The 23699-nt window shown below is 34.7% G+C and overlaps 13 protein-coding genes and 1 non-coding gene across 14 annotated transcripts in view; 3 read left to right on the forward strand and 11 right to left on the reverse strand.

Annotated features, from left to right (window-relative positions):
- Position 1: 1 nt before the first annotated feature.
- NAEGRDRAFT_72555 (uncharacterized protein) lies at positions 2-2075 on the reverse strand (the record flags this gene model as incomplete). Its single annotated transcript, XM_002672331.1, has 3 exons — positions 2-527; positions 618-1231; positions 1365-2075. The coding sequence occupies 3 exons, from the start codon at positions 2073-2075 to the stop codon at positions 2-4; spliced, it is 1851 nt and encodes a 616-aa protein (XP_002672377.1).
- Positions 2076-2457: 382 nt separating this feature from the next.
- On the reverse strand, positions 2458-5481 carry NAEGRDRAFT_81236 (uncharacterized protein; the record flags this gene model as incomplete). The annotated part of the gene is made up of 4 exons (XM_002672332.1): positions 4795-5481; positions 3980-4718; positions 2899-3474; positions 2458-2846 (listed from the first exon to the last, which is right to left on the reverse strand). Exons 1-4 carry the CDS (start codon positions 5473-5475, stop codon positions 2458-2460), a joined length of 2385 nt encoding a protein of 794 aa, XP_002672378.1. The 5' UTR covers positions 5476-5481.
- A 596-nt stretch (positions 5482-6077) lies between these two features.
- On the reverse strand, positions 6078-7100 carry NAEGRDRAFT_72557 (uncharacterized protein; the record flags this gene model as incomplete). The annotated part of the gene is made up of 1 exon (XM_002672333.1): positions 6078-7100. One exon carries the CDS (start codon positions 7098-7100, stop codon positions 6078-6080), a length of 1023 nt encoding a protein of 340 aa, XP_002672379.1.
- Positions 7101-7478: 378 nt separating this feature from the next.
- Positions 7479-7940, forward strand: NAEGRDRAFT_52278 (uncharacterized protein; the record flags this gene model as incomplete). Its single annotated transcript, XM_002672278.1, has 1 exon — positions 7479-7940. The coding sequence occupies one exon, from the start codon at positions 7479-7481 to the stop codon at positions 7938-7940; it is 462 nt and encodes a 153-aa protein (XP_002672324.1).
- Positions 7941-8024: 84 nt separating this feature from the next.
- On the reverse strand, positions 8025-8882 carry NAEGRDRAFT_52279 (FabG domain-containing protein; the record flags this gene model as incomplete). Its single annotated transcript, XM_002672334.1, has 1 exon — positions 8025-8882. One exon carries the CDS (start codon positions 8880-8882, stop codon positions 8025-8027), a length of 858 nt encoding a protein of 285 aa, XP_002672380.1.
- Positions 8883-9217: 335 nt separating this feature from the next.
- Positions 9218-10114, reverse strand: NAEGRDRAFT_52280 (uncharacterized protein; the record flags this gene model as incomplete). Its single annotated transcript, XM_002672335.1, has 1 exon — positions 9218-10114. One exon carries the CDS (start codon positions 10112-10114, stop codon positions 9218-9220), a length of 897 nt encoding a protein of 298 aa, XP_002672381.1.
- Positions 10115-10533: 419 nt separating this feature from the next.
- Positions 10534-10968, forward strand: NAEGRDRAFT_72561 (uncharacterized protein; the record flags this gene model as incomplete). The annotated part of the gene is made up of 1 exon (XM_002672279.1): positions 10534-10968. The coding sequence occupies one exon, from the start codon at positions 10534-10536 to the stop codon at positions 10966-10968; it is 435 nt and encodes a 144-aa protein (XP_002672325.1).
- A 182-nt stretch (positions 10969-11150) lies between these two features.
- NAEGRDRAFT_72562 (uncharacterized protein) lies at positions 11151-11882 on the forward strand (the record flags this gene model as incomplete). Its single annotated transcript, XM_002672280.1, has 1 exon — positions 11151-11882. One exon carries the CDS (start codon positions 11151-11153, stop codon positions 11880-11882), a length of 732 nt encoding a protein of 243 aa, XP_002672326.1.
- A 129-nt stretch (positions 11883-12011) lies between these two features.
- On the reverse strand, positions 12012-12083 carry NAEGRDRAFT_t595. The gene has a single exon. It is a non-coding gene; the product is annotated as a tRNA-Pro (tRNA).
- Positions 12084-12209: 126 nt separating this feature from the next.
- NAEGRDRAFT_72563 (uncharacterized protein) lies at positions 12210-14397 on the reverse strand (the record flags this gene model as incomplete). The annotated part of the gene is made up of 2 exons (XM_002672336.1): positions 12210-13459; positions 13509-14397. The coding sequence occupies 2 exons, from the start codon at positions 14395-14397 to the stop codon at positions 12210-12212; spliced, it is 2139 nt and encodes a 712-aa protein (XP_002672382.1).
- A 1038-nt stretch (positions 14398-15435) lies between these two features.
- Positions 15436-16656, reverse strand: NAEGRDRAFT_72564 (uncharacterized protein; the record flags this gene model as incomplete). The annotated part of the gene is made up of 1 exon (XM_002672337.1): positions 15436-16656. The coding sequence occupies one exon, from the start codon at positions 16654-16656 to the stop codon at positions 15436-15438; it is 1221 nt and encodes a 406-aa protein (XP_002672383.1).
- Positions 16657-16840: 184 nt separating this feature from the next.
- Positions 16841-19029, reverse strand: NAEGRDRAFT_52283 (uncharacterized protein; the record flags this gene model as incomplete). Its single annotated transcript, XM_002672338.1, has 2 exons — positions 16841-18822; positions 18885-19029. 2 exons carry the CDS (start codon positions 19027-19029, stop codon positions 16841-16843), a joined length of 2127 nt encoding a protein of 708 aa, XP_002672384.1.
- Positions 19030-19687: 658 nt separating this feature from the next.
- On the reverse strand, positions 19688-20566 carry NAEGRDRAFT_52284 (rho GTPase activating protein; the record flags this gene model as incomplete). Its single annotated transcript, XM_002672339.1, has 1 exon — positions 19688-20566. One exon carries the CDS (start codon positions 20564-20566, stop codon positions 19688-19690), a length of 879 nt encoding a protein of 292 aa, XP_002672385.1.
- Positions 20567-20878: 312 nt separating this feature from the next.
- The window catches only part of NAEGRDRAFT_72567 (uncharacterized protein), a gene marked incomplete at both ends in the record, with an annotated part of 4155 nt that continues 1334 nt past the window's right edge, over positions 20879-23699 (reverse strand). Inside the window, one exon of the mRNA XM_002672340.1 lies at positions 20879-23488. Within this exon, the coding sequence (XP_002672386.1) occupies positions 20879-23488 (2610 nt within the window). The remainder of the gene's footprint in view (positions 23489-23699) is intronic.

Raw genomic sequence — 23699 nt, forward strand, 5'->3', positions numbered from 1 at the left:
TTTATTTATCCCACTTTCCTTGTTGTCTCAACTTGTTAACTTCGTCAACAGCAATTTGTTTGAGAGCAATATAGTCAATCTTGGCGACACGATTAAGAGGCATGTCAGAAGTGAGGAAAACAACGTGTGATGGTCTCTTGTAGGCTGCCATTTCATTACAGGCCTTCATAACATCTGAAACAGTGATGGACTTATCTTCCTTATCCTTCAATTCAATCAAAACAACAATACCCTCAGAGAAGATTTCATGATCAACACCAACAGCACCAACACGAGCAATCTTTTCCTTAAATGATTGTTCAATAAATTCTTCAACTTCACCAGGGAAAACTTGATAACCCTTTGGTTTGATGACGAACTTTCTACGAGAAGCAAAGTGCAACCCAAGATTATCATAAGAACCAACATCGCCAGTGTACAAGATGAAATCATTTGGATCCTTACTTTCCTTCTTTTCAATGGTGAGTGGAACAATGGTTTGTCTCATTGTTTCAGCAAGTTCTGGATTTTCATCAGCTCCATGATATCTAGAAAAATTTCAATGTAATATCCAATAGTTAGTTCAATAAAAATTATTTAAGAGCTTGTGTAAAAAAAATAAATACTAAGCTACAAACCCAACAAAGATTTGAGGACCAGTGAAACAAACTTCACCAACCTCAGAAGCTTTCTTCTCAGCTCCAGCAATATAGACGCCATCTACAAGTACAGGTGGTTCACGAACACTGATTGGACACAATGGAGAATCATAACCAATGGATGCCATAATTTCAGAAACACCAACACCGAGTTGACTGTATGTAACGAAACCAGCAGTTTCAGTCAAACCCAAACCAGAGCAAATTAATGGAGCCATGGTTTGCATCTTTTCTAAAAATTGGGTAGTGACAGCTTGACCACCATAAATAGCTAATTTGAGACTAGACAAGTCATATTTGGAATAGTTTGGCAATCTCCATTGCAATTGGAAGAGGGCTGGAATTTGACCCAAACAATTAACCTTGTACTTTTCAATAGCTTGCAAACTCTTTTCAGCATCGAAAATGTGTAAAATAACACAAGAACCACCGGCATAGATGGTTGTGAAAAATTGTTCAGTAATGCAACCAACGTGACTTGGTGGCAAATTGCACAACATGACAACTGTTTCGTCCTTTGCCCATGGATCAAAGAAAGCTCTCTTGAGACCAATATTTTGAATAATAATATTAGCATGTGAAAGTTTAGCAGCCTATTTAAACAGTTAACATAATTATCACAAGTATCCAAATAGTAGAATTTTCAAATATTTTCAAATCAATTTCAATCATTTTCATTATAATAAATTCTCTGTTAAAAAAATCAATTCTCAAATATAACATTACCTTTGGATTACCAGTTGATCCTGTTGTAAAAATGATAATAGCTGGATCATTAGGACTAACTTGCGATTCATGGTAAGCAACACCACCACCGACCCAGGATTTCAAATAATCAAAAATAAATAAACTCTTAACGTTGGCAACAAAATCAAGAATGCCAATAGCTCCATCAATAACCAAATCCTTTTCCTTTTGGAATTGAACCCAGTGAGTAATAGTTCCAGTACCAGTTTCAGTCTTTTTGTAATTCTTCATCAAATTTGAAACCATAGGTCTGAAATCAGCAACTGGAGTTTGACCCAAAAAGAAGTACATTTTTGGACGAATAGCATCAAAACACTTGGCAATTTCATGTTCCTTCAATCTCAAATCCAAAGGAGCAATCACAACACCCAATCTCATACAGGCAAATAATAAATAAATATGTTCCTTCATGAATGGAAGGGAGGTGGCAACAATATCTCCCTTTTTCAATCCACATTCCAATAATTTAGCAGCAAAAGCAGTTGATGACTGTCTCAATGTTGCATAACTAATTTCATCTCCGGTATTAAATTCACACAAGGCCGGATTACTCTTCTTTGTATTTGCATGATAATCGACCAAATCGAAAAGTCTCATCAACTTTACACGTTCATATTCCTCCACAGCTAATTTTCTAAATTCCGTATCGGCAAATGATGCAAGTCTTTCCTTCTCTGGTTGTGCAGACATTTTTTTATGAGCGTGAAAACTTCAAAGCCTTCAAAATTACATTAAAAGAGAATTATCAAGCCTAGATCAAGAAGAAGATTCTTGAATTACATGATCACAACAAATAGATTTATTGAGTGAGGTTTGAAGAAGAAGTTTATTCCGATGGGAAGAATGAAAATTTTCAATGGTTTGTTGTTATTGGTGAACAAGTAGAAGGAGAATTTGAAATATTGAATCTTCAAGCATGACTGTAAATTATTTTCTGTTTTTGGCGCCAATTTGACTTATTGAGCAGAGAAAATGGAATTTTTAAATTAAGGCGGGAAATGAGGAATGGTTCATTGTTAAGAATTGAAATGAGGAATGGTTCATTGTGTGTATTATTTTTTTATTTACCTATTTAGAGAGCAAAGAGAAAGAGGGCTAAACAAAGAAAGAGATGGAAAGTTAAGTGAGATGCAATATTCGAAACAGCATGTTTCGTACTAGTGCTGGCATTGTTAGTGGCTCCACCAGTTGTTCCTCCATTTCCATCGACAACTATTCCATTACCTGTGTAGTAAATTAAATTTGATGAAACCTTACTTGCTATCCAACTCTTGAAATAGGCAACTGAAGTATAAACTCCACGATTGCTATACGAAGACGAAACTCCACAACCTTCAGGTCCATACGAAACTAAACCACTCACGACCCACAATTTAGTGGTAGCTCCAGAAGTAGTATTCGAGGAATTCGATGAACCAGAATTAATTTGAACTTGCATTGCTAAACCACCTCCAGAATCACCTAATTTAGTTTAAATTCGAATAAATTAATTGGAAATAAATGAACTACTTACCACTACAAGCATCAATACCATTTCCTGAACCGGCACATATTTGTCCCTTACTCTGACTCATATCTAATCCCAATGAATTACAATACTTGTCATCGACTAATGGAGCGAGGCCTTTCATCATATAATTGGAAGCTGTTCCAACATTATCATTGGTGAGACCCCATCCAATGATATAGTGAGGTGTTCCAACAGCTGCATTGGTCATTGGAATCATGGCAATGTTGGCTGTTGGAAGGGAAATGTCAGATGCCAATTCATAAATTGCAACATCGTTCACTACATTGTTTCCATCATATTTTTCATGGTTAGTGATGGATTTTACTTGAACTCTTTGACAAGCACTGTATGTACCAACTTTTGAAGGACAAGAAGATAATGAGTTGGTGCCATACACAATGGTCAACTTGGATGGATTAGTCACAGCTCCAGAATCTTCAAAATTACAATGGGCTGCTGTAAGAATGTATTTACTCGCAATAACAGAACCTCCACATATATGTTGCGGAGTAGATGAAGACGAATCTTGATATTGAATCGAAACTAGGAAGGGAAATTCCTGAGGTGATGCTTGAGTGCCTCCCTGAACATGAATAGAAAATTTCGAACACTGAATTCGAAGAATAAGATTCAGAATTGAATAGATGATAAGAAAAATTGTAACGTTTCTCATTGTTTAGTTTAGTGTATTTTTTTAATAATGTTCTTCACTATTCGAATCCCTTAAAAAGGAAGGAAAGATGAAGAATTTAAAAAGTAGATACATTGGATATAGTTCTCTTCTTTGAATAGATATTCCTTTGGAACTTGATTCCTTTCAAATTTACTTCCAATCCTCATTTCTCTTTACTATTATTAGTTATTTCCAATACACCAAATCCTTTTTCAACGAGAGAGAAAATTCACCAATGTAAGCTAAGGATCCTTTCTAATTTCAAGTCAACCAATTGAAACTAAACATAGAGTTTCTTTACACTTTTGAAAATTAAAAAATAAAAAGTTTAACAATGAAACTAATCTATTTATTTCTTAATAGCATTCAAATCCAAAGTTCTGGTATTTCTAGTATTCTTAGTGAGCTTACATGGAATAGTATTTGGAGTAATGTAAGCATTGGTAGTGAACTTTAATGGTGACAAGGTAACACCTGGAACCAAAGATGGAACATAATTATCATAAACCAATTCAACAGTCAAAGCAGTGTAACCTTGAGGTGGGTTTCTAACCAAAACATGATATTCGTTTGGTTTAGTTTCTTGCAACAAGGTAGAATTCCAAACGTTTGTACCAATAATGTAAGTTCTGAATTCACGTCCATTTGGATTAGTGGCAGACCACAAGACAACTCTGGATGGTCTATTGTTTTGAATTTTAACCTTGACAATGACACCTTCATCAACAAATCTGTGAGAGAAGGTAAATCTTGGCATGGTGACACCTGACAATCTGGCAACTTGATAACTCAACAAGACTTGGAAGACATCAGAACCAGCCAATGAGTGACCAGTATTTGGAATATATCTAACATACTTATCACCTTCAATACTATCATAACCAAGATCGTTCAATTCTGGGCTGAAGAATTCATCTCCCAAACTCAAAACTTGATACTTGGAAATTTGATCCAAACGTGGATAATTGACAGGATCAACAATTTTAGTGAGCTTTTCAAAACCAGTGGTGAACATGTCATTGGTAACACCAGCAGCAATGTAATCAGCCATTGCAGGAGGCCAATAACAAATGTTATTGTAAGTTCTTTCGAAAACTTCCTTAGTGTGCCAGACTGGAATGACAGCAGGAACGAGTGAAGTAACTCTGGACTATTAATTATTGTAAAATATTGTAAAGTATTGTAAATATTAATAATTATTGAAAAATGAAACTCTATATACTTACATCAACACCAGCAAGTAAAATACTAGACCAACCTCTCTTGGAAGCACCAATAACATTCCATGTAGCAATTTCATAATTTACAGTTGACTTGACAAACTTGGTAACAACATCCAAAGCAATCTTTGATGCCTTAACCATTGGCAATTGAGTAACATAATTGACATTGGCAGTGTCATTAATAAAACGCTTCCATCCAAAAGCAATGATAGCATCTTCACTTCTAGAAGCTTGAGTAGGATCAGAGGCATAAGTAATTGGTTGATTAGGAATGTCATAAACAGTGACACCGACAGATTTAGTGGCATATGAATATGGAGTAATGATGGCATCAACACCAGGTACAGAACCAGTATTAGAACCACCTGTGAAATAGACTGTAGCTTGTGATTTAGTCTTGTCCAATGAAATTGGTACAGAAACAGTGACATAATTGAACCATGTGGATCTGACACCAACTTCAGCAGGTGTCAAGAAGGATAATGTTGTTACATTTAATACATATACAGTGGCCACTGTTGTTTGAACAGTGGACAATAGGGTGTAGGAGGTGACACTTTCTGGAGAGGCAACATAGTTGGCCAATGCTTGAGTAAAGTCAATGTGACTACTGGCACGTGCCATGACAGCAACGGCAAGCATCAAACTGACCAACAAACTGCAAAGAATGGTGGTTGATTTCATTTTTGTTTTTTTTTTGAGTTGGAAGCACAAATTATCGGCAAAAGGGTCTTTAAAATGTGAAATGCCACTTGACAGTTACAGAATTTCCTCACAAAATTGACAAGAGAATCGAATTTTTATTGGTAACTGACAAACATAAAAGAGCATGTTATCTGGTGATGGGCTGTCAGTAAGTGACACTACATTAACATGGGAAAGAAGTTACACAAAAAGTCAAGTATACGTAAGGCAAGTGGCATTTGGCTTGTGAAATTATTAGTGATTACTGACAATTTGTTAATATTGGAAGAGAGTCCAGATAAATAATGTAGTATTGGTTGTAATATTTGCTGTTTTGCTTTTTTTGAAATACTTGCACCATTTCGGTTGTTAAGGTTTCGTATATATTGGTATAAGAATAGCCGAGGATCGCATGTTTCAATCATTTATCCAGTTCATAGTTTCGTTTATTTTTGGACCAGTTTCCATCTACAATTTTCATTTACAGTACTGACATTGTAATAGGTTTGTAAAATTCTTTCCAATTTTTCGAATAACTTTTCAATGACATTATTCCACAAAAAAGTGAAACCAAATCAACAATATAATTCAATTTCCAACTTCTATTCCATCATATATGAAATTCCCTCATATAAAAAGTAAAATCTTTGATATTTTTCATCAAAACTAATACTAGACACAGTTCCTTCTCCCTTATATTCCTTTTCCACTTTCATACTTTCTAAATTCATTACACAAATCAGTGAAGAGTTAGAGTTGGGGAAGAGAACTTTTCTGCTTGATGGTTCATAACACAAACACCAAATTGATTGTGTGGTGCTGAGTTGACTAGCTTCAAATTGGAGGTTGTGAGATAATTTACACTTGAAAAATGATTTTTCTCTTGAGACAATTAAGAATAGATCCAACTCTTTCGAATAAATCATACTCATTGGTTTTCCAAGAGTCACACCTCCAAAATCATAAACTACTTTCAGCAAGTTACCATCCAAGGAATCGTACAGTTTCAATCTTTTGTTATCAGTATCGGCAACAACAATTAAATTTCCCCTAACATTCGAATACTTTCCATTCGACTCGACACATACAACTGATCGACCATATGAAAATCCCTCCTCAGAATACGAATCATATCTCAATCCTTTAACCCAAATACAGTTAGTTTCCTTTCCAGATTTACTATTCTCAATCCACTCCTTAATATTATACTTGTATAATCTTTGATCAGAGCTGAGAAATATTAAATAATCAATAATTTGAGAATTTATATCCACGAAACTTTCCAAACACATTGCCCTCACAGAATAGTATATGGTATGAACTAATTTTGTAATTGGATTTCCTCCCTGCAAGTTTCGAATAATATTTCCATCATCATTCAGATAGACAGTTAGTCCATACTGTCCGAAACCAAAATTCTCCTCCACAATGATATAATCACCATATGATAACAATATACTAATTCCACCACCACTAGCTTTCTTCGGATTAGTTTCATTTAATTTGATTTTTAAATTAAATATATCCAATTGCTTATGATGATCGAGACGAAATTTGTCAAATAATTGTGATGATCCGATGGATTGATCGAGTAAGAGAATGAGTTGATCATGATCGATCGACATTTTTTTAATTATTGGAAATACGAAAGTTGTTTGTGTCCAAAATTTCTGAGTGGTTAAACTACAAAGTGAACTATTTACTAGTTTTTCATTAACAAATTATTAAGGACTAATTTCGATTTTTCACAACGTTACATGTATTTGTCAACCTGTAACGATATTGAAAACAATATTCGAAAATACATACTGGATACATACCATATTTAGTATCTTTCCAACTTTACAAATAAGGTAATTATGATAGTCCATACGAGCGACAGTAACTTTTGTGCATTTTCTATACAATCGTGAGCAGTAATCAAATATTTGTTTACATAACAACGACATTGTTTTTTCATTTTCGTTGTGTTTAGTCTTGGATAACAAAAGAAATAACAAGAAATGGAACAAGTTAAAGTTTACAGAAGTGCAGTTATTAATGCGAGTGTGGAGACTGTGTGGCAAGTTGTGAAGAATTTCAACGAGCTTCCAAAGTGGACGGGTGTTGTTTCGGATAGTGTATTGGAAGGTGGAATGCAAGATAATTCAATTGGATGTGTGAGAGTTGTTTCTCTGTTGAATCCGAATCCTCAAGATGATAGACCAATTAGAGAACAATTAATTGCCTATGATTCAAGAAATCACTCCTTCACATACAAGATTTTAAGTGGACCTAAACCTTTCGAATATTTTAATGAATATTATGCAACAGTAACTTTAGTCAAAATTACAGATTCTAATCAGACATTCATTGAGTGGAAATCTGAATTTACCTGTCCACAAGGAAACCAAGAACAATTCGAGAAATTTGCAGGTGCAGTTTACATGAAGGGAATTAAATCTCTTCAACAACAATTTCCTTAAATTGTTACAATAAATTTCAACATTTGAAAAGAAATCTTCAAAATTGGATGAAAGTATTATTATTTACAATTATTCCAAGTACTTTTACTTGCCAAGGACCTTATTCAACACTTCAAGTGTATGTTTCCACACAATTTCTCTATAGTTTTCGGTATGATTTTTCGTTACACCCTTTGGCTCACCATACTGATCCAATAAGTAGAAACCCTTCCTAATCTTTTCTTCACTCAATGCAGCATTGAAAGTGTACTCTGCATACTGTTCAGGAGATCTAGCAAGCATAGTTCCAACATTCCATGCCCATCTCAAAGGAGCCCACAATTCACGTCCCCATTGAGTTGCAATGAATCCAGGATATTGATGCATGAATGCAATATTCTCATTTCCTTCGTCCCTTGATAGAGAATCCATTGCCAAATCATTGTAAAATCCAGAGGCATCTGCTGCATTTTTCAATGTATAATTCTGTTTTAAATCCAAATCATCCATATGAGTGTAGGAGTGAATTCCAGCTGACAGGACACTCAGAACTTTGACATTTGAATTTTTGGATGTAGATCTCAATAAATCCTGTAATTGTCTAATGAACAACATTCTTCCATAATAATGGAGTGCAAGTTTAAATTCAAGACCTTCCTTAGTTTCTGTTCTTGCTCCCATATTTGCAATTCCTTGAGTGAGCACACAATAATCCAAACGATCATGATTTTTCTTGTACTCCTCACAAACTCTCTCAATGTCCTTCATAAGTGTTGCATCTACACTAATCATCTCAAATTTACCTTGGGGATTTAACTTTTGCATTTCCTCAATAATTTCCTTCCCTGCCTGCTCACTTCTTCCCATGATGGAAACATTGATCTTTTGTGAGGCCAATTTAATAGCGAGAGCTCTTCCGATACCAGAGGTTCCTCCCACACAGAGTGCTTGTTTAGTGGCCATTGTGTTTTCTTGTTGAATGTTGTCTCGTTTTTTTGTATTATAAAGTATGTGTGCTGAGATAATTTACATTTTGAAACACTACAAATTAATGCGTGCGCGCAAGATTAGGCAAAAGCAAGGAAAGAAAATGCGTACGAGCATAATCAAATCAATTTGATGGTATTATCAAATATTGAGAAGTATTTCCTCACTTCAGCTATTGTTCAATATAGAATTCTATATTTCTTTTTTACAACATTCAAAATCTTTTTCTCCACAGAATACAATACATTACTTATTTCCACACCAACAGTTTCTCCTTCAATTAGTTTTTGTTCTGATAATCTCAATTAAACCTACTTGTCCAATTGATTAAAATAGTCATCAATCCGTTCATAGGAATTCTCAATGCACCTTGAATAGGCATCATTATCCAACAAGCACTTGTCAAACTCTGAATTGAGATTCTTTTCAAAGCAGGTTTGAATTTGTTTGGCACACATTAAACTTCCAATACATGCTTCACACATTTTACGATTTACAATTCTGTCACTTTCTAGCCATACTTCCCTATCCAATTCTGGTAAGCAATCTCTTTCCACTTGTTTTATCAATTCAGTTCCGTAATCTTGTTTTCCATTTAGAGCTAGTTGAGATGAATCATAGAAATATTTGAAAGCAATTTTAGGTGGTGACAAGTAAATCTTCTTTGCATTATTAAATAATTGAGATACACACTTAGAATTATGCAGTGTCATGTACGAATTGACCAAACTCCTCATTTCCAACGAACGTACTTCCTCTGCATATTCATCATTAAATGGTTTATCATCATTTCCTTTGTTTAACTTCATCAAATTAACAAACTTTTCCCAAGTTTCACCTTCAAGACAATCCCAATTTGCCACTTCTTTCCCCACACTCTCAAATTCCTTCGGAGATAAATCCAATATTTTCTCTCTATTACTCCACGATTTAAAAGCAATTCCAAATTCACTATTCATTGAATGAACAACACATGATTTTAGCAAAAAGTATAAAATCTCCAACTTGGCTCCATTATTATTTGTATTATTAATTGTATTATTTAATTCTGATGATGATGCTTGTGAAGAATTTAATTGTGAAAGTTTGTTAAAAAGAGGATTGCATGGGCTGCTTGTGTTTTGCTCGCCATGATTAGTGGATGATAATGCGAATAGCATTTTAAATGTGATACGAGCATCAGTGTGTGCTTGATTATTTGTTGACATTTTTTTCAATATTTATTGTAAAGATTGAATTACATTTATTGTAATCTTTTATTCTTATGGATTCTGTAACAGTTTGTGAGCGTCATTAAGAATTAGAAATATTGGTGTGATAATTTTTGAAAACAATCAACACAGTATGGTAAAAACTCAGTTGGAGTGTTTGGAACCAAAAATGATTAACAATTCACCTATTCCATTATGAAACAAAATTGAAACGTTTCATTTTAGTCAACTATCCATTTTCACTCAACGAATTTCCCAATCCAACATAAAATCCACAACAGTTGTTCCTTTTTTGTTAATTTTACATTTATAAACAAACTTTAGTACACAAAACACAATCTTTCAAACATATAAATACCCAACAAACTTCATCCTCATTCAAATTCAATTCACACATAAAAAACAACTCAAAAACAATGAACAAATTCATCGCTGCTCTGGTAGCAACTCTACTCTTGGCTTCTTGCTTGGTCAACTGTCAATACAGCAACAATTATGGTACTAATTATGGTACATCAGGGGGTTCAGGTTCTAACTATGGAGTCACTGGAGGAAATTACAATCAATATGGACAAAATACTCAATCCTATTTGAATCAAGTGAATGCAGTCAATTCAAATCCATACTCAAGTTATGGATCTTCATATACAGGACCAAGTAGTTATGGAACTAATTATGGAAGTGCCTATTCAATGCCATTCTATGGTGGATACGGAGGAGGATATGGAATTCCATGTTATGGTGGATATGGTGGAGGTGTTCCATTCTACGGTGGATACGGTGGTTATGGATATGGTGGTTATGGTGGATATGGTGGTGTGGGTTGTGTTGGAGGTGTTAGATGGTGTTAAGATCCAAAGAGTGGATGTTTTTCATTCACATCCTTAATTTAGTGTTAATATTTAGTGTTTTAATATTTCTAGAGTGAATAAAAATTGATTAAATTTGTTTAAAATATTGTAGAGCTATCTTATTCGCGTTTGTTTAGGTTACGTTGTAATGAAAAGTTGTCAAATGTCCAAGATCAAAAAAAATGCCATTATTTAAAAGTATTTGTGGAGCTGGTGATGCTGTCGATGATTTGAAAATGGTGAGAGAACCACCACTTCTGATCAGAGAGTTGTTGATTCATATTGGAAAATTCATGCTGGTCCGAGATTTATTCCACTTTTCATGTTGCAATTCCTATTTATTAGAATTGTTTTTTGATCCGAAAGATTATAAGAAACTGTCGAAAGAAAAAAGAAGATTGATAAAGAAAAATCAACTAAATTACAAATCAGAACTATTAATTCAAGAATATTCAAAGGAAGAACGAAATGATTTTTCACAAATTCAGTTGGAAATTTGGAAACGTTTAGTTTGTTTCTATTTTCCATCATTTGATTCGAATTTGAATGTTAAAAATTGGCTGCATGTGATGAGAAGGCGAGTAGAGCACATTACATTGTACAAACCAAGTGCTCTTCCGCTCAACCCTGAAGTATCATGCACAGTAGATTTCTCAGTATTTAACAAATTTTTAGAACAAGGACATTTGGATAATTACATGTTGAATGATTCAACTTTTGTGGCAAATTGTGAATGGATCTATAAGTGCCCTCTGAATTTTTCTCAATTAATGTACTCTGACAGTTTTTTCTGTAAGGAATGTAATAAGAAGGTCTATAGAGTGAGCTCAGTTGAGGAGTTGAAGGAAAAGAGTGCTTTGGGACAGTGTATTGCATTTGGGGTAGAAGAGCAATTTTATGGAGGATTGATGTAATATTTCCAACTTGTCCTTAGTGTAAAGTGGTCATTTAAATGGAAAAATAAAATATCATAAATTAAAATGGATTGGGTACCAGTAATTACAACAACCAGTGAGAATGAATACCATGATTTAAAAGGAAACGGGGACCAGTGGGAATCGAACCCACGGCCTCTCGCACCCAAAGCGAGAATCATACCACTAGACCATGGTCCCTAACATTAAATGTCCATTTTATTTAAAATTCCAGCCTGTAACCGCCAAGTAGTTGAATAAGGTTTTGGACTAGGTCATTATTATCCACGTTTTAAGATATTTGCTTTTTAAATATTGTAACTACGGTTAATAATCAAAGCTCTCAATTAAAATATTCATGGCTGGAACTTTCAACTCTTTCAATATTTCTATCAAACTTTCATTGAATGGAGTCGGTCCACAAACGTAAACAACCCTTTCCTCAACATCTTTCACCAATTCACTCAACAATTTCATGTCCAATCTTTGGCACTTCACATCTTCCATTGAAACATCTTGCATTCTTGTAACACAATAATTCAATTGATTGATAATTCCCTTTTCCTTGTACTGATCCAACTCTGACTTGAATGGAATGTCATTTACAAACTTTTCACTATGAATCCATTGAATATGAGGTGCATCTTTGATATCGAGAATGGAGTCTTGAATACTGTGAAAAGTTCCACGAATCATGGACATGAATGGAGTGATTCCGATTCCGCCACTCAGGAAGAGAACTTTCCATTGTAGATTGGAAGAAGTTTCTTGAGATTTCTTTAAGGCGACATGATAGGAAGTTTGAAGTGTAAAGTTTCCTTCAATTCCCATTAGAAATAGCTTTGTTTCACCTATTTTTGCATCTTGATGAAGCCATGAACTAGTTTTACCCAAACTAATCTTCTTGACCGATATTTCAAAGTTATTCGTTTCATTGGAAGGTCCACTTTCAATATTCCCATCTTTGGAAGGAGGAATAAGATACATGGCAGACGAAACTGTCCAACTTCTCATATAAGGATGATCTAAAGAGAGTGTAAATGTAGCATATTGTCCAGGAAGATAGGTAATATTTCTATGACCTTCCAAAATCTCAAATCCAAATGAGGAAATTTCATCAGTTATTTTTTTCACACTCACCAACTTGGCATGAACAATTTCTCCCAAATGTTTCTCCTTCATTAGTGGGGCTACATTGAAAACTTCCTTCCTGGATGGATTTAAACTTTCCAAATCATTGGAATCATTCAAGAGTGGATTGTGTGAAGACATGGATATGAAATCCCATTTGAAAGGACATTGATGATTAGAAACTTTCCACTTTTCAACCTTGAAAACAACTGTACGATCACTACCATCGAATCCGCTTCCTGGTTCTTCCCTCCATGTTACTTGAATATTGCCAGTCAATTGGAGAATATGTCCATGATCAAAGTCAATAAAGAGTAAACCAGCAGAGGAGCAATTCTCTGTGTTTCCTAATGTTTGAAACATACCCTTTCCAACATAATCACCCCATACTAGAGTGTCTCTGTCAATGATTCTGATAAAGCCAGGTCTTCCTCCTCGATGAGAACCTTAAATAGTTTGAATTGGTAAAGATTCGAATAGATGAAATAAACTTACAATCAGCTCCTTTTTCTGGGTGTACAGTAGAAATCATCATCGTATCTGCTCCCAGTATGAACTTGATAACATTTTCTGGCATTCCACCAGTTGAGAAATTATTATAATCTCTAGTTGACTTGCTCCATTCCTCAAATCCAATAATCGATTGAACAGCCCTCTGTTGAATATACTTTGGACAAGTAGAAAACGCTTCCCTAACCCTAATAGAAAACCCATCTCCACTCAATGGCTCTATAATCTCACCATTCGTTCTGTATCTCTTCCTCGAACATAAATCAAGGAAATTAATACTCACCAATGAGCCAAGTTGTGAACAAGTTTTCCACATTGGATCATTTTCATTGGGAGATTTGAGAATTTTGATGATTGTACCGTCCTTACTAATCTTAATAAGTTGATTGAAATGGGACAAGTCGACCCGTTCGTGATGTTTCGAATTGAGATCTTGAGCACTTGAAACATTGCATGGATCATATAAGGAACAGATTAATCGAGAGGTTTGTAATTCTTCTACGGAGGTGGAAACTTGAGCATTTAAGGGAATCCATGGAGAGTCCTTCTCTTGCTCATAGGAAGTCAACTCATCTGATTCCAAAGTTGACTGTTTCGAATACATTTCATGTTGTTTAGGAGTTGCCCAAATCGATGAGCACCAACACTCATTAGTTTCCTTATCAAACGAAGCCACAAACACAACAAATCGTTCCATTAGAAATGAATGAAATTCCTCTGGGACATGATTCGTAATTTTTCTGCTACCCAAATGATTGGCAAACTCGAGAGTGTGAGCTTTTCTTTGGAAATCCAATTCTCCTTCGTGAAAAACTGATTTTTCTAAAGGTTTCGGTTGAGAAGTGGGTTGGTTAGATGTTGGTTGAGTGGACATTTTTTTTACTTCATGATTTCGAATAGAAATTAAAAAGGATTATTTTAAAAATTGTAAATAGCCATGTTTGGTGAGTAGCTAAAATGAAAAGATTTAAATTGATGATGAAAATCAACCAGTTGATTGTAATCTTCAATGAAATTCAATTTTATTAAAATACTTTACAATGCGAATTTTTTGTGGAAATTTGTTTTTCATTTCCAAAAAAATGTACAAAAGTAATCAGCAGCTCGTGGACTGGTTGTCGAATCAGCAGTATTTTCCTTCGTTACTCTTGCATAGTAAGTTTGATCACACTTTCGAATAATATTTAGCTTGAATTTATTAGAAATTCGGGAGAGTGGTTGTGATGAAGAAACAATATTAAACACAGATTCACAATTTTTACTTGGAAGAATGTTTGAAAGTGGATATCTAGTAGAAAAATCCATGAAGAAAGCAAACGAATGGTATTCTAAAGCATTACAATCATTTGTTAAACCTGAAAATGAAAACCAACCTCACATTCAGTACTATTTAGGAAATATGTGTTACAAAGGAATCATCTTGAAACAATCATATGAAAGGGCATTTAAATGGTTTCAAAAAGCAGCAAATGGAAATCATGGAAAATCAATTTACAATTTAGGATTAATGTACTATTTTGGATTGAGAAATCTTATGAAAATGCAGTTGAATATTTTGAAAAAGCTTGTAATTTTGGAATGTACACAATGTCAAAGTATTACTTGAGTCACATGTATCAGAAAGGTTTAGGTGTGCCAATTTCGAATGAGAAATCGTTACAATTACTTTATGAATCAGCGAGTCATGGGTTTGTGCATTCACAACTTCGTTTAGGACCTCGTTATAAGAATGGAGAGGGCATTGAGCAATCTTTCGAATTCTTTCAAAAATCTGCCAATCAAGACCATATACAAGCTCAAACCGAGTCGGGAATAATGTTTTATCATGGACAAGGCGTTTTGAGATTATTGAACCACTAACTGAAGTAACTAAACCCAATATGAAAAAATTCAATTTATTGTACAATAAACTTTACATCATTGATTCATTCAATTGTTTCATCAGTTCATCCAAATCTTGATTTTCAACATTTACCAATTCCTTCTCATCAACCTTCTTATTGTGATGTTCGTATTGATATTCGAGACCGTGTGATAAATCTTCATGACGATGAGCATGTGAGTGAATGTCAATATCTTCAACTTCATCAGCAACAATTTCAATACCCCATTCATTTTCTGTGTGAACAATCTTCTTTTCATCAGCTTGTTCCTTATCTTCTTCATCGAGATCCAAGTCGAGTAAACCTTCTTCCTTCAATTTGGCAATTTCAGTTTGTCTCTTGAGACACATTGGATTGGAACATTGAGGATTTGGACGAACCTTCATGGTTGGGAAATAATCATTAATGGCACTATAACCCAAGTAATAGCTAATCTTACCAAATCTCAACAAGTATTTCAATACAGATTGAACCAATAAACCAGCAGTAATACCCATAGTTGTTGGTAAACTGGCAGCACAAACACCTTCACGTTTAACTTGCTTAACACCACTTGCAACAACCAATGGTGGAGCACATTCATAACAAGCAGTGAGACCAGGAACCATGAATTGAATGTGACCACTGACAGCATCTTCACTGACTCCACTTTCCATCCATCTAATATTCAATTCATTACAAGCTCTATTAATTGCAACTCTAGCTTCAAAATTATCAACACATGACAATACTAAATCAACCTTTCCATTTGTTAATAAATTTCCAGTATTAATTGTATTCATAAAAGTATCAAAATTGTCCAAAGAAGTAATATTATATGAACATGTTTCAAAAACAACATCAGGATTAATCTTTGAAAGAGTTTCCTTTGAAGCATCCACCTTTGTCATACCAACTTGATCCGGAGTGAAGAACAAACGATTCATATTAGCAAGAGAGACAATATCAAAATCGAACAAGATTAATTTACCAATACCACATCTTGTTAACATTTCGCAAACAACAGCACCAACACCTCCCAATCCAACAACAGCCACAGTAAATTCTCTGATTTTTTCATAATTCTTAACAATACCCATCGATGAGAGAGCCATCAATCTAGAGTATGGATTATCGTCCTTAACTTCGGAAGAAATGACAGAAATTTTCTCTCGGATCACTTTTTGTTGTTGATTTTGAAGTTGATTCTTCAGAGAGGCTACTTCCTCTTCCAATTGTTTGATACGTTCTTCCGATTGTTGTTGACTCATTTTTTTAATATTATATTATTATTATTAGATTAAATAATTTAATGACGTCATGTTTTTTTGAAAATTGAGAGCTCTGTTTTGTAATGTACAAAGAGGTGAATGTGTGTTGTTTTGAATGAAATGATTTCAAATTGGTAGTAGACCTATTTCACTCACTGGTGGAGGTTGGAGGTTCAGATGAGATCTATCTATCTGGGAATTCAGGAGAGTAGGTGCCTGTGAAAAGATGAGAATTGTGGATGGTGTGATCGATAAGTTTTCCATTCTTGTCTACTTGAGAGAATGGACAAATGGTTTCTCCCCTCTCGTTTTCTAATGGTTTTGTTAGTTCCTTATTATTGGTAGATGCTTCATTTCGTAGCCAGAATGCTCTGTCAAAAGCTTTCAGCAGCATGTGATCAGTTTGTTCCTGAATGTTTTGTTCAAAGTACATGATTCCTCCTTCCTTTTCAATAACATAGACAAACTCGTCCAATAATTTGTGGGATGGGAAGGAAATGTCTTTCTGCTTGACAAGATCTTTCAGTTCCTTACTGGCATGTTTAGAATTTGTGATTAATTTTCGTTTCTTATCATCGACAAAATAGGTCATTTCACAAACACCGTTTTGTTTCAATCTATCAAGATACTTCTTGACAGATCCTGAAACTCTATCAAAGAATCCTTCTGATAATCCCAATTTTGATAAAATATCCATTACAAAATGTTGACAATTTGCCTTTCTATTGTCATATGTCTTTGTACCATTCCATTCACAAACAACCTCGGATATAATTTTGAATGCATCTGTAATTTCTTTTTGATCTCTAAATGTATGAATATCTGCAACAAAAACAGCCTTACTACTACTCTTCTTTCTTACTGTGGCAATACTAGAGTCGCAAAACTCAATGTAAAATTCACCGACAATAAGCGCAGAGTGGTACATGCCAAATTGTTGATCCTTCAAGGCTCCAACAGTACTACCAAGTCTTCTGATAATTCTGTGAGCTGTGGAAGTACTCATTTCAGTAATAACCAGCTTTACCTTTAATCCCAATTTGGATGGATGGACTGGTCTGTCCACTCTATCTGGATTGAAATATTTATATCTGAATCTATCTGGAATGACACAATCTTGGGCTACAAGTTCGTGTAATTTTGGAGCTATTGGAGATCTTAAATTTTGAATTTTCTTCAAGCAATAGTTTCTTCTATCAATTTCTACTGGAGTCAGTTTCTTGTCAGGGAATGGTGCACATCTCTTTGGTTTTTTCTTTTTTCTCTTATCATCCTCTGGTACAGAAGTACTTGATGGAACTGATTTAAATTCTGTTGCTCTTGAAGCAAAGTACCCAGATGATTGAGGTTGATATTGTGGAATGTAAGATCCATAGCTAATCTTTGAATCATAATTCAGAGAAGTAGACAACTTGTCCAGATCTGTATAGAAACTTGTTGAAAGGGCTGGTTCTTCAGCAATCTCTGGAACATAAAAGCTTATTTTAGGTCCATTCATTTCCATAGCGGTACTCGAGCTAGATGGTGATGTGCTCATGAGTGCTCTATAGTTAACATCTTCAATGTTATTCTGAATGGATTTATAATATTTGGCCTCTTCATCTTCTTCACCAACAGCGTATAAAAGATCCATGGTCAACTCCACATCATCTCTTGATGGTCTATCTTCCATGTTAATATTAAGTGATCCAGCACTGGTTGTGCTCTGAGAGTTTGACATATTTGGGGTAGATGGATTTACAGAGGATGGAACTGAAGAAAGAAGGGAGCTTTGATTACTTTTTGTGTTATTATTACCATCAATATCAATGCTGATCGATGGTTTAGAAAAGTCTATTACTGATGAAGAGTCACTTGGTGTTGATGAAACAGAGGACGACTCTAAAGTTTCCAATCGCTTGTTATTCGAAGGTGTCAGAATATATGGATTTTTAACAGTATTGCCAACCTTTGGTATCTGTTTGATAGAGAGAACAGGTGGTGTCTCCCCTTTTAATTTATCAATTGGTGGTTCTCCGTGTTCCATAACATTATCAATCCTGAGCTTATCCACAAATAACATAAAAACATTTGCTTGTCTTTCCTTGATTTTTAAATCATTAACACACTTTTCCAAAGTAAGTACATATAATTGTATTCCTCCAAAATCTGATTTCTTTTCGACGGCTATTTATGATGATCAAATTGATTATTAATAAAATTGTTTTTTAGTTCATCATATTACTTACCCTTGATGACATCGGTATGGATGCAAGAACTTCTCATCCATTGTAGAACCATCTTGTGATTCCATTCACAAATTGGATAGCTCTCCACCGAAGGACTTACACTAGAACCTGAAGCCGTCGAATTCTTCTTTACGAAACTCAACATGGCTGGGTCTTGTGATGTTGGTGATACTAATAATATTTCTTTTTTTTACCCTGATATTGTTGTCGCTCCTATTCTTCTGATTCAACTCCAAAGAGTCTGTTTCAAGCTTGAATGAGATGTAATAATAATAATAAATATTATTAAATTATTAAATTAGTATTATCCAAATGGAAAAGAAGTCTTATCAATAAACTACAGTGCTAATCCAAATTTTTGATGATTTGTTTTCTTTTGTGCTATTGATGAGAATTGAAGGGAGTTGGAAGAACACCGTGATTATAATCAAAAACAACAAAAATATATGAAGTGGTGATAAACACCTAACTAGCTGATGAGGCGATGAAACACACTTTAAAATTGATTGCTCTCTCACCAATAACAAAGAAGAACAATAAAGAGTTAGACCTCGCTCTGTTGATGATGATTTTTTTCACTCAATTGCCCGAAAATCCTGTTGTTTTTATTACTGCAAAAACTTATCAAGATTCCAAATTTATGAATTTATTAAGGAGCACCATAAGAAATGGATCTTCCGAATATTGAATGAATATGTCATTCTGTGGAGATGCTTCGTACTTTTGAAAATGCACAAGTTTTGGAATAGAGAGTTAGATGATGTACAGTTAGAGAGGTTGTTGAGCTGGCCTGCAGTACTACATTAATGGCTAGTATTGATAGAAGTGGAATCAAAGACGTGTTCATTCACTAATTGTTGGTACACTTCCCTCAACCTGTGATATTCCTTAATGCAGAAAATGATAGCATGACTCACTTTGGAAATGTCAGATCTCATCAAATCAGATCCAGGTGGTTTTAGTATATTCATCCCCCAAATGAAAGCTAGATTGGATTCTGTCATTCTGGATGTTTCAATATTTGGTGGTTCTGATATTTTCCGTAAGAGAGAAAGTAAACTGATGAATAGTGATCTATTGCAAGGTGGAAGAGCAATGAAAAGCTTTTTCATAAATTCTCTGGCTTGTTCTGTATTTTCCATACTCGACAATTTAGTCCAATCATTGTATCCTTCATAGGTCAGAAGTGGATCTGGTAATTCTCTAATATACTTTTTCAGTAAACTTGCAACAGTGTTACAAGAGTAGGTTTTCAAATTTACTACTATTCCCGAGTCTACATCCTTAACAATCTTATCAATTTCCACAGATGACCCAGGTACTCTGAAAATTCCTTCCTTATCAACAAATTTCTCCAATCTCTCAAAACAGTGATAAGCTATCAGAGGTATTCTGGTAAATTCATTTCTATCATTGTAGGTTGTTATGGCTTGGTCGTGTTTTTCAATGATGGTTGTTTTTCTTCTGAGTTTTTTCGGTTTGTCTTTCGAGTCGTGTGTTGAAGGTCGTTCATCTTCCATCTCGAGACATTCCCTTCTCACAACCAGTTCCAGGGATACTTTAAATATGCTCAAATCTAGTGTCAAATCATGATCCTTTTCCCTTGTTAATAAATCCTGTTTATCGGATGACTTTTTAGAAGATGGCTGCTTGGCAAATAAATTCCTAAAGAATGATATCATTGTTGCTATTGCTATTGTTGTTGTTAAATATATTTGGAAATATTTATGCTGTTGTTGTTGATGATATTGTGGTGGTGTGAAATGGTAGTGTACAATAAAAATCCACACAAGTATCAAATCTAAGAGTGTAAGAGTGTGTATCAAGAGCACGACGTTAAGACACAGAGAAGGTTGTGTGAGAATTTTTTCCTTTGTGTATATTGAGGTGATAAAATTCGGGGTCGTGCAAAATAGTGTGATGGATTGGGAAAGAAACAATTATGGACAGTGAATGCATTTGTTGTGGTTCAAGCCGGCTGGCTTGATGGTATTCTATCTTTTCTGTTGCAGTTCGATAAATTTTCGAAGACCTTTAAAGTTGGGAAGTGGCTGAAGTTGGTTGAGGTTTAGCGACCTTAGAATGGAATTGACTTCTGAGAAGTGTACATTTGGAGGGTTGAGTTGAGGTTGGTGATCGAATATGAATGGTTCAATAGTGAGATTTTCACCAAGGTTCAAGTGCAATAAGCATTCATCATTAGGTGTTGATAGAACCTCAATGAAAGGGAAGATTGAAGAGTGCATAATTCTCTGATGAAGAGAAATCGAAAAAAGGAAAATTCCATTCATGGTGAAGTAAACCTCACCTTGCTCTGTCAAACCACATCCAATTGTATCTCCACAATGTGCAATTATTTCCAATTCCTTATAAAGTATTTCCTTTTTATCGGCAGACATTATACAGCCGAATCCTTCCTGTGCCTGAAATGCATATTTTCTATCAACACAATTATTCTCACTAATGTTTGATCTGGCCATCAGTCCAATAGAAACCTTGGAGGATATCAATCGATGGATTTGAACTTCATAGTAGAATACAGTTTTCATGGAGGGTTTTCTAATGTTGGCAGATGGATTACCAAATCGCCTAGTTTCTGCAATTTCTGGTTGGAAAAAGAAGAGAGAATCTTTGGTGGTTAGTGACATTTTGGTAGCTCTAGAAGAAACAAAGTGTAGAGTTCGTTCATTATCCAATACCTTGAGTGGTGATCCTTGAAGATTTACAAGGTGTGAAAAATCTGCTTTGGTTTCAATAGGTACTGGACTATAGTTTCCAAGGTAGTGGTTGATGAGCTCTTTTTCATTTCCAAGAGTACTGTTTGGATGGTTATCAAAGTGGAAAACCTTGATATCGTTAGGATTCAAATTGTTACAGAGTAAATGATAAATCAATGTTTGTCTATCAACGTAGGAGTAATTTTTCAAAAGGCCGAAAGTTAACAGACCACTACCGGTTGGAATGAGATAGTACATGCTATTTGGAAGTCCACATACATTATTATCTCCAACTATTGCCCCGAATTTCGTATTTCCAATTGTATGGTAGGTTGTAAACTTTTCAAGACTGAAGAAATCATAGAGGAAATTATTCATTACTCCTAGTACTCTATCTGCAGCACTCTCATCACCAGTGTCAAGAGCCAAGTTCAGTATCTTGGCAAGTTTTTGCCACACTGGTTTGATGATTGCTCTTCTGTGATGGAAAGGAATCTCATTGAAAACCTCGACTAGTATTGGCTCGATATTGTAATTTGGAGAAAGTAGAGTGGCATAGCCTGGTTCAATGAGTGAAATGTATGTATAGATTCCTCTCAATAATTGAGTCTTTTTCTCTGAAAGTGGATCTGAAGATCTGCCAATTTTGCTTTGATTTCTTTCGAGCCACAAACAATAACCAACACGAGTTGACTTGTCATATTTGCAAAGGAAGAAGATTATTTTCAAGCAGGAAAGGGTGAAGAAAAATTCTGGACTATGGAAAACCTTGGCATGGATAAAATTCAAAATACAAGTTGTGGAATATCTTCCCAATTCGTCAACAAGTAAGGAGGAGGTTTCATTTCTCATTTCTCTGATTATTCTCTTAATGTGTCTCTTATCTGTTTGATTGTCATAGTATGTGAGTACTTGAGAAATTATACTCAGTGTGCTCTTGAAAATCTCATCATACATCTCATTCAACTCTACACTTGACTCTGTGTGAGCTCGATCTGAGAATAATTTTCTGGAAATGTAGAACATCAAAACGGGGAGGACTCTATACTCTGACATTAATTCGCAACATTTCTGCCGTAATTTTTCATTGGAGAGCAAGTCTTTCATGCCAAGAATGGATTTCTTAACAAAAAGACTGCTTGTGTCAAGTCCACTCAAAAATCCTAACAAGGATTCCGGCTTACTGAGAATATTCAACAATTGAGATGAGTCATTCTCAAAGATGAATCTCCATGTTTGTATGACTGGGTGTTCTAATAGTTCAGCTGCACTTTTTCTTTCCTCCCTAGCACACACCATCATTTTCACAATTCTTTTTGATCCAATGTCAAATACATGTTCATGAATAAACTCAAAGTAGTGATTCGAACGCATAAATAACCAAAAGTCAATATTATACCGTCTTGCTCTTTGATCGATTAATTGTTGGAAATCCTTCACAGTTAAAGTAGCCGAAACTTGCATAAAGATAATTCCTAGACTGTAAACATCAACTTTGTAATCATATTCAGCTCCAGGTTTAACCTCAGGAGCAACATAGGCCCGAGTACCACAAATAGTTGATGTAGAGTTTTGATGAACAAGTTGCTTAGCAAGACCAAAATCAATAATTTTCAAAGTAATCTTTCTAATTTCTTCCTCAAAATTATTCTTTAAATTATCAGAATCATATTGCACAATAATGTTTTGCGGTTTCAAATCTCTGTGAATAACCTTATTTTGATGGAGATAATTCATGACTTCGAGTAATTTGATGAACCATGAGAATCTGACATCCATGGTCAAAGTTTTGAGACCCTTACTTTCCTTTGTAATTTCATTCAAATCAGAAATAAACTGATCCAATATTTTACCACTACAATATTCCATAAGAATGCAGTAGTATCTCTTGTTAATGTCCATGAATGAGTCATAATATTTCACAATATTTGGATGATCCAGCATCATCATTAATTTCACTTCCTTTTCCTGATAGTCATTGATTGTGATTCTTTTTAGAGCAAAAATTCTATTGGTTCCAACTTGGACAACTCTGAATACAGTTCCATAAGATCCTTCTCCTAACTGCTCAAGTAGTTGGAAGGATTTTGTTTTCTTG

Source organism: Naegleria gruberi (genome assembly GCF_000004985.1).
Source record: "Naegleria gruberi genomic scaffold NAEGRscaffold_54, whole genome shotgun sequence".
NCBI lineage: Eukaryota > Heterolobosea > Eutetramitea > Acrasida > Naegleriidae > Naegleria > Naegleria gruberi.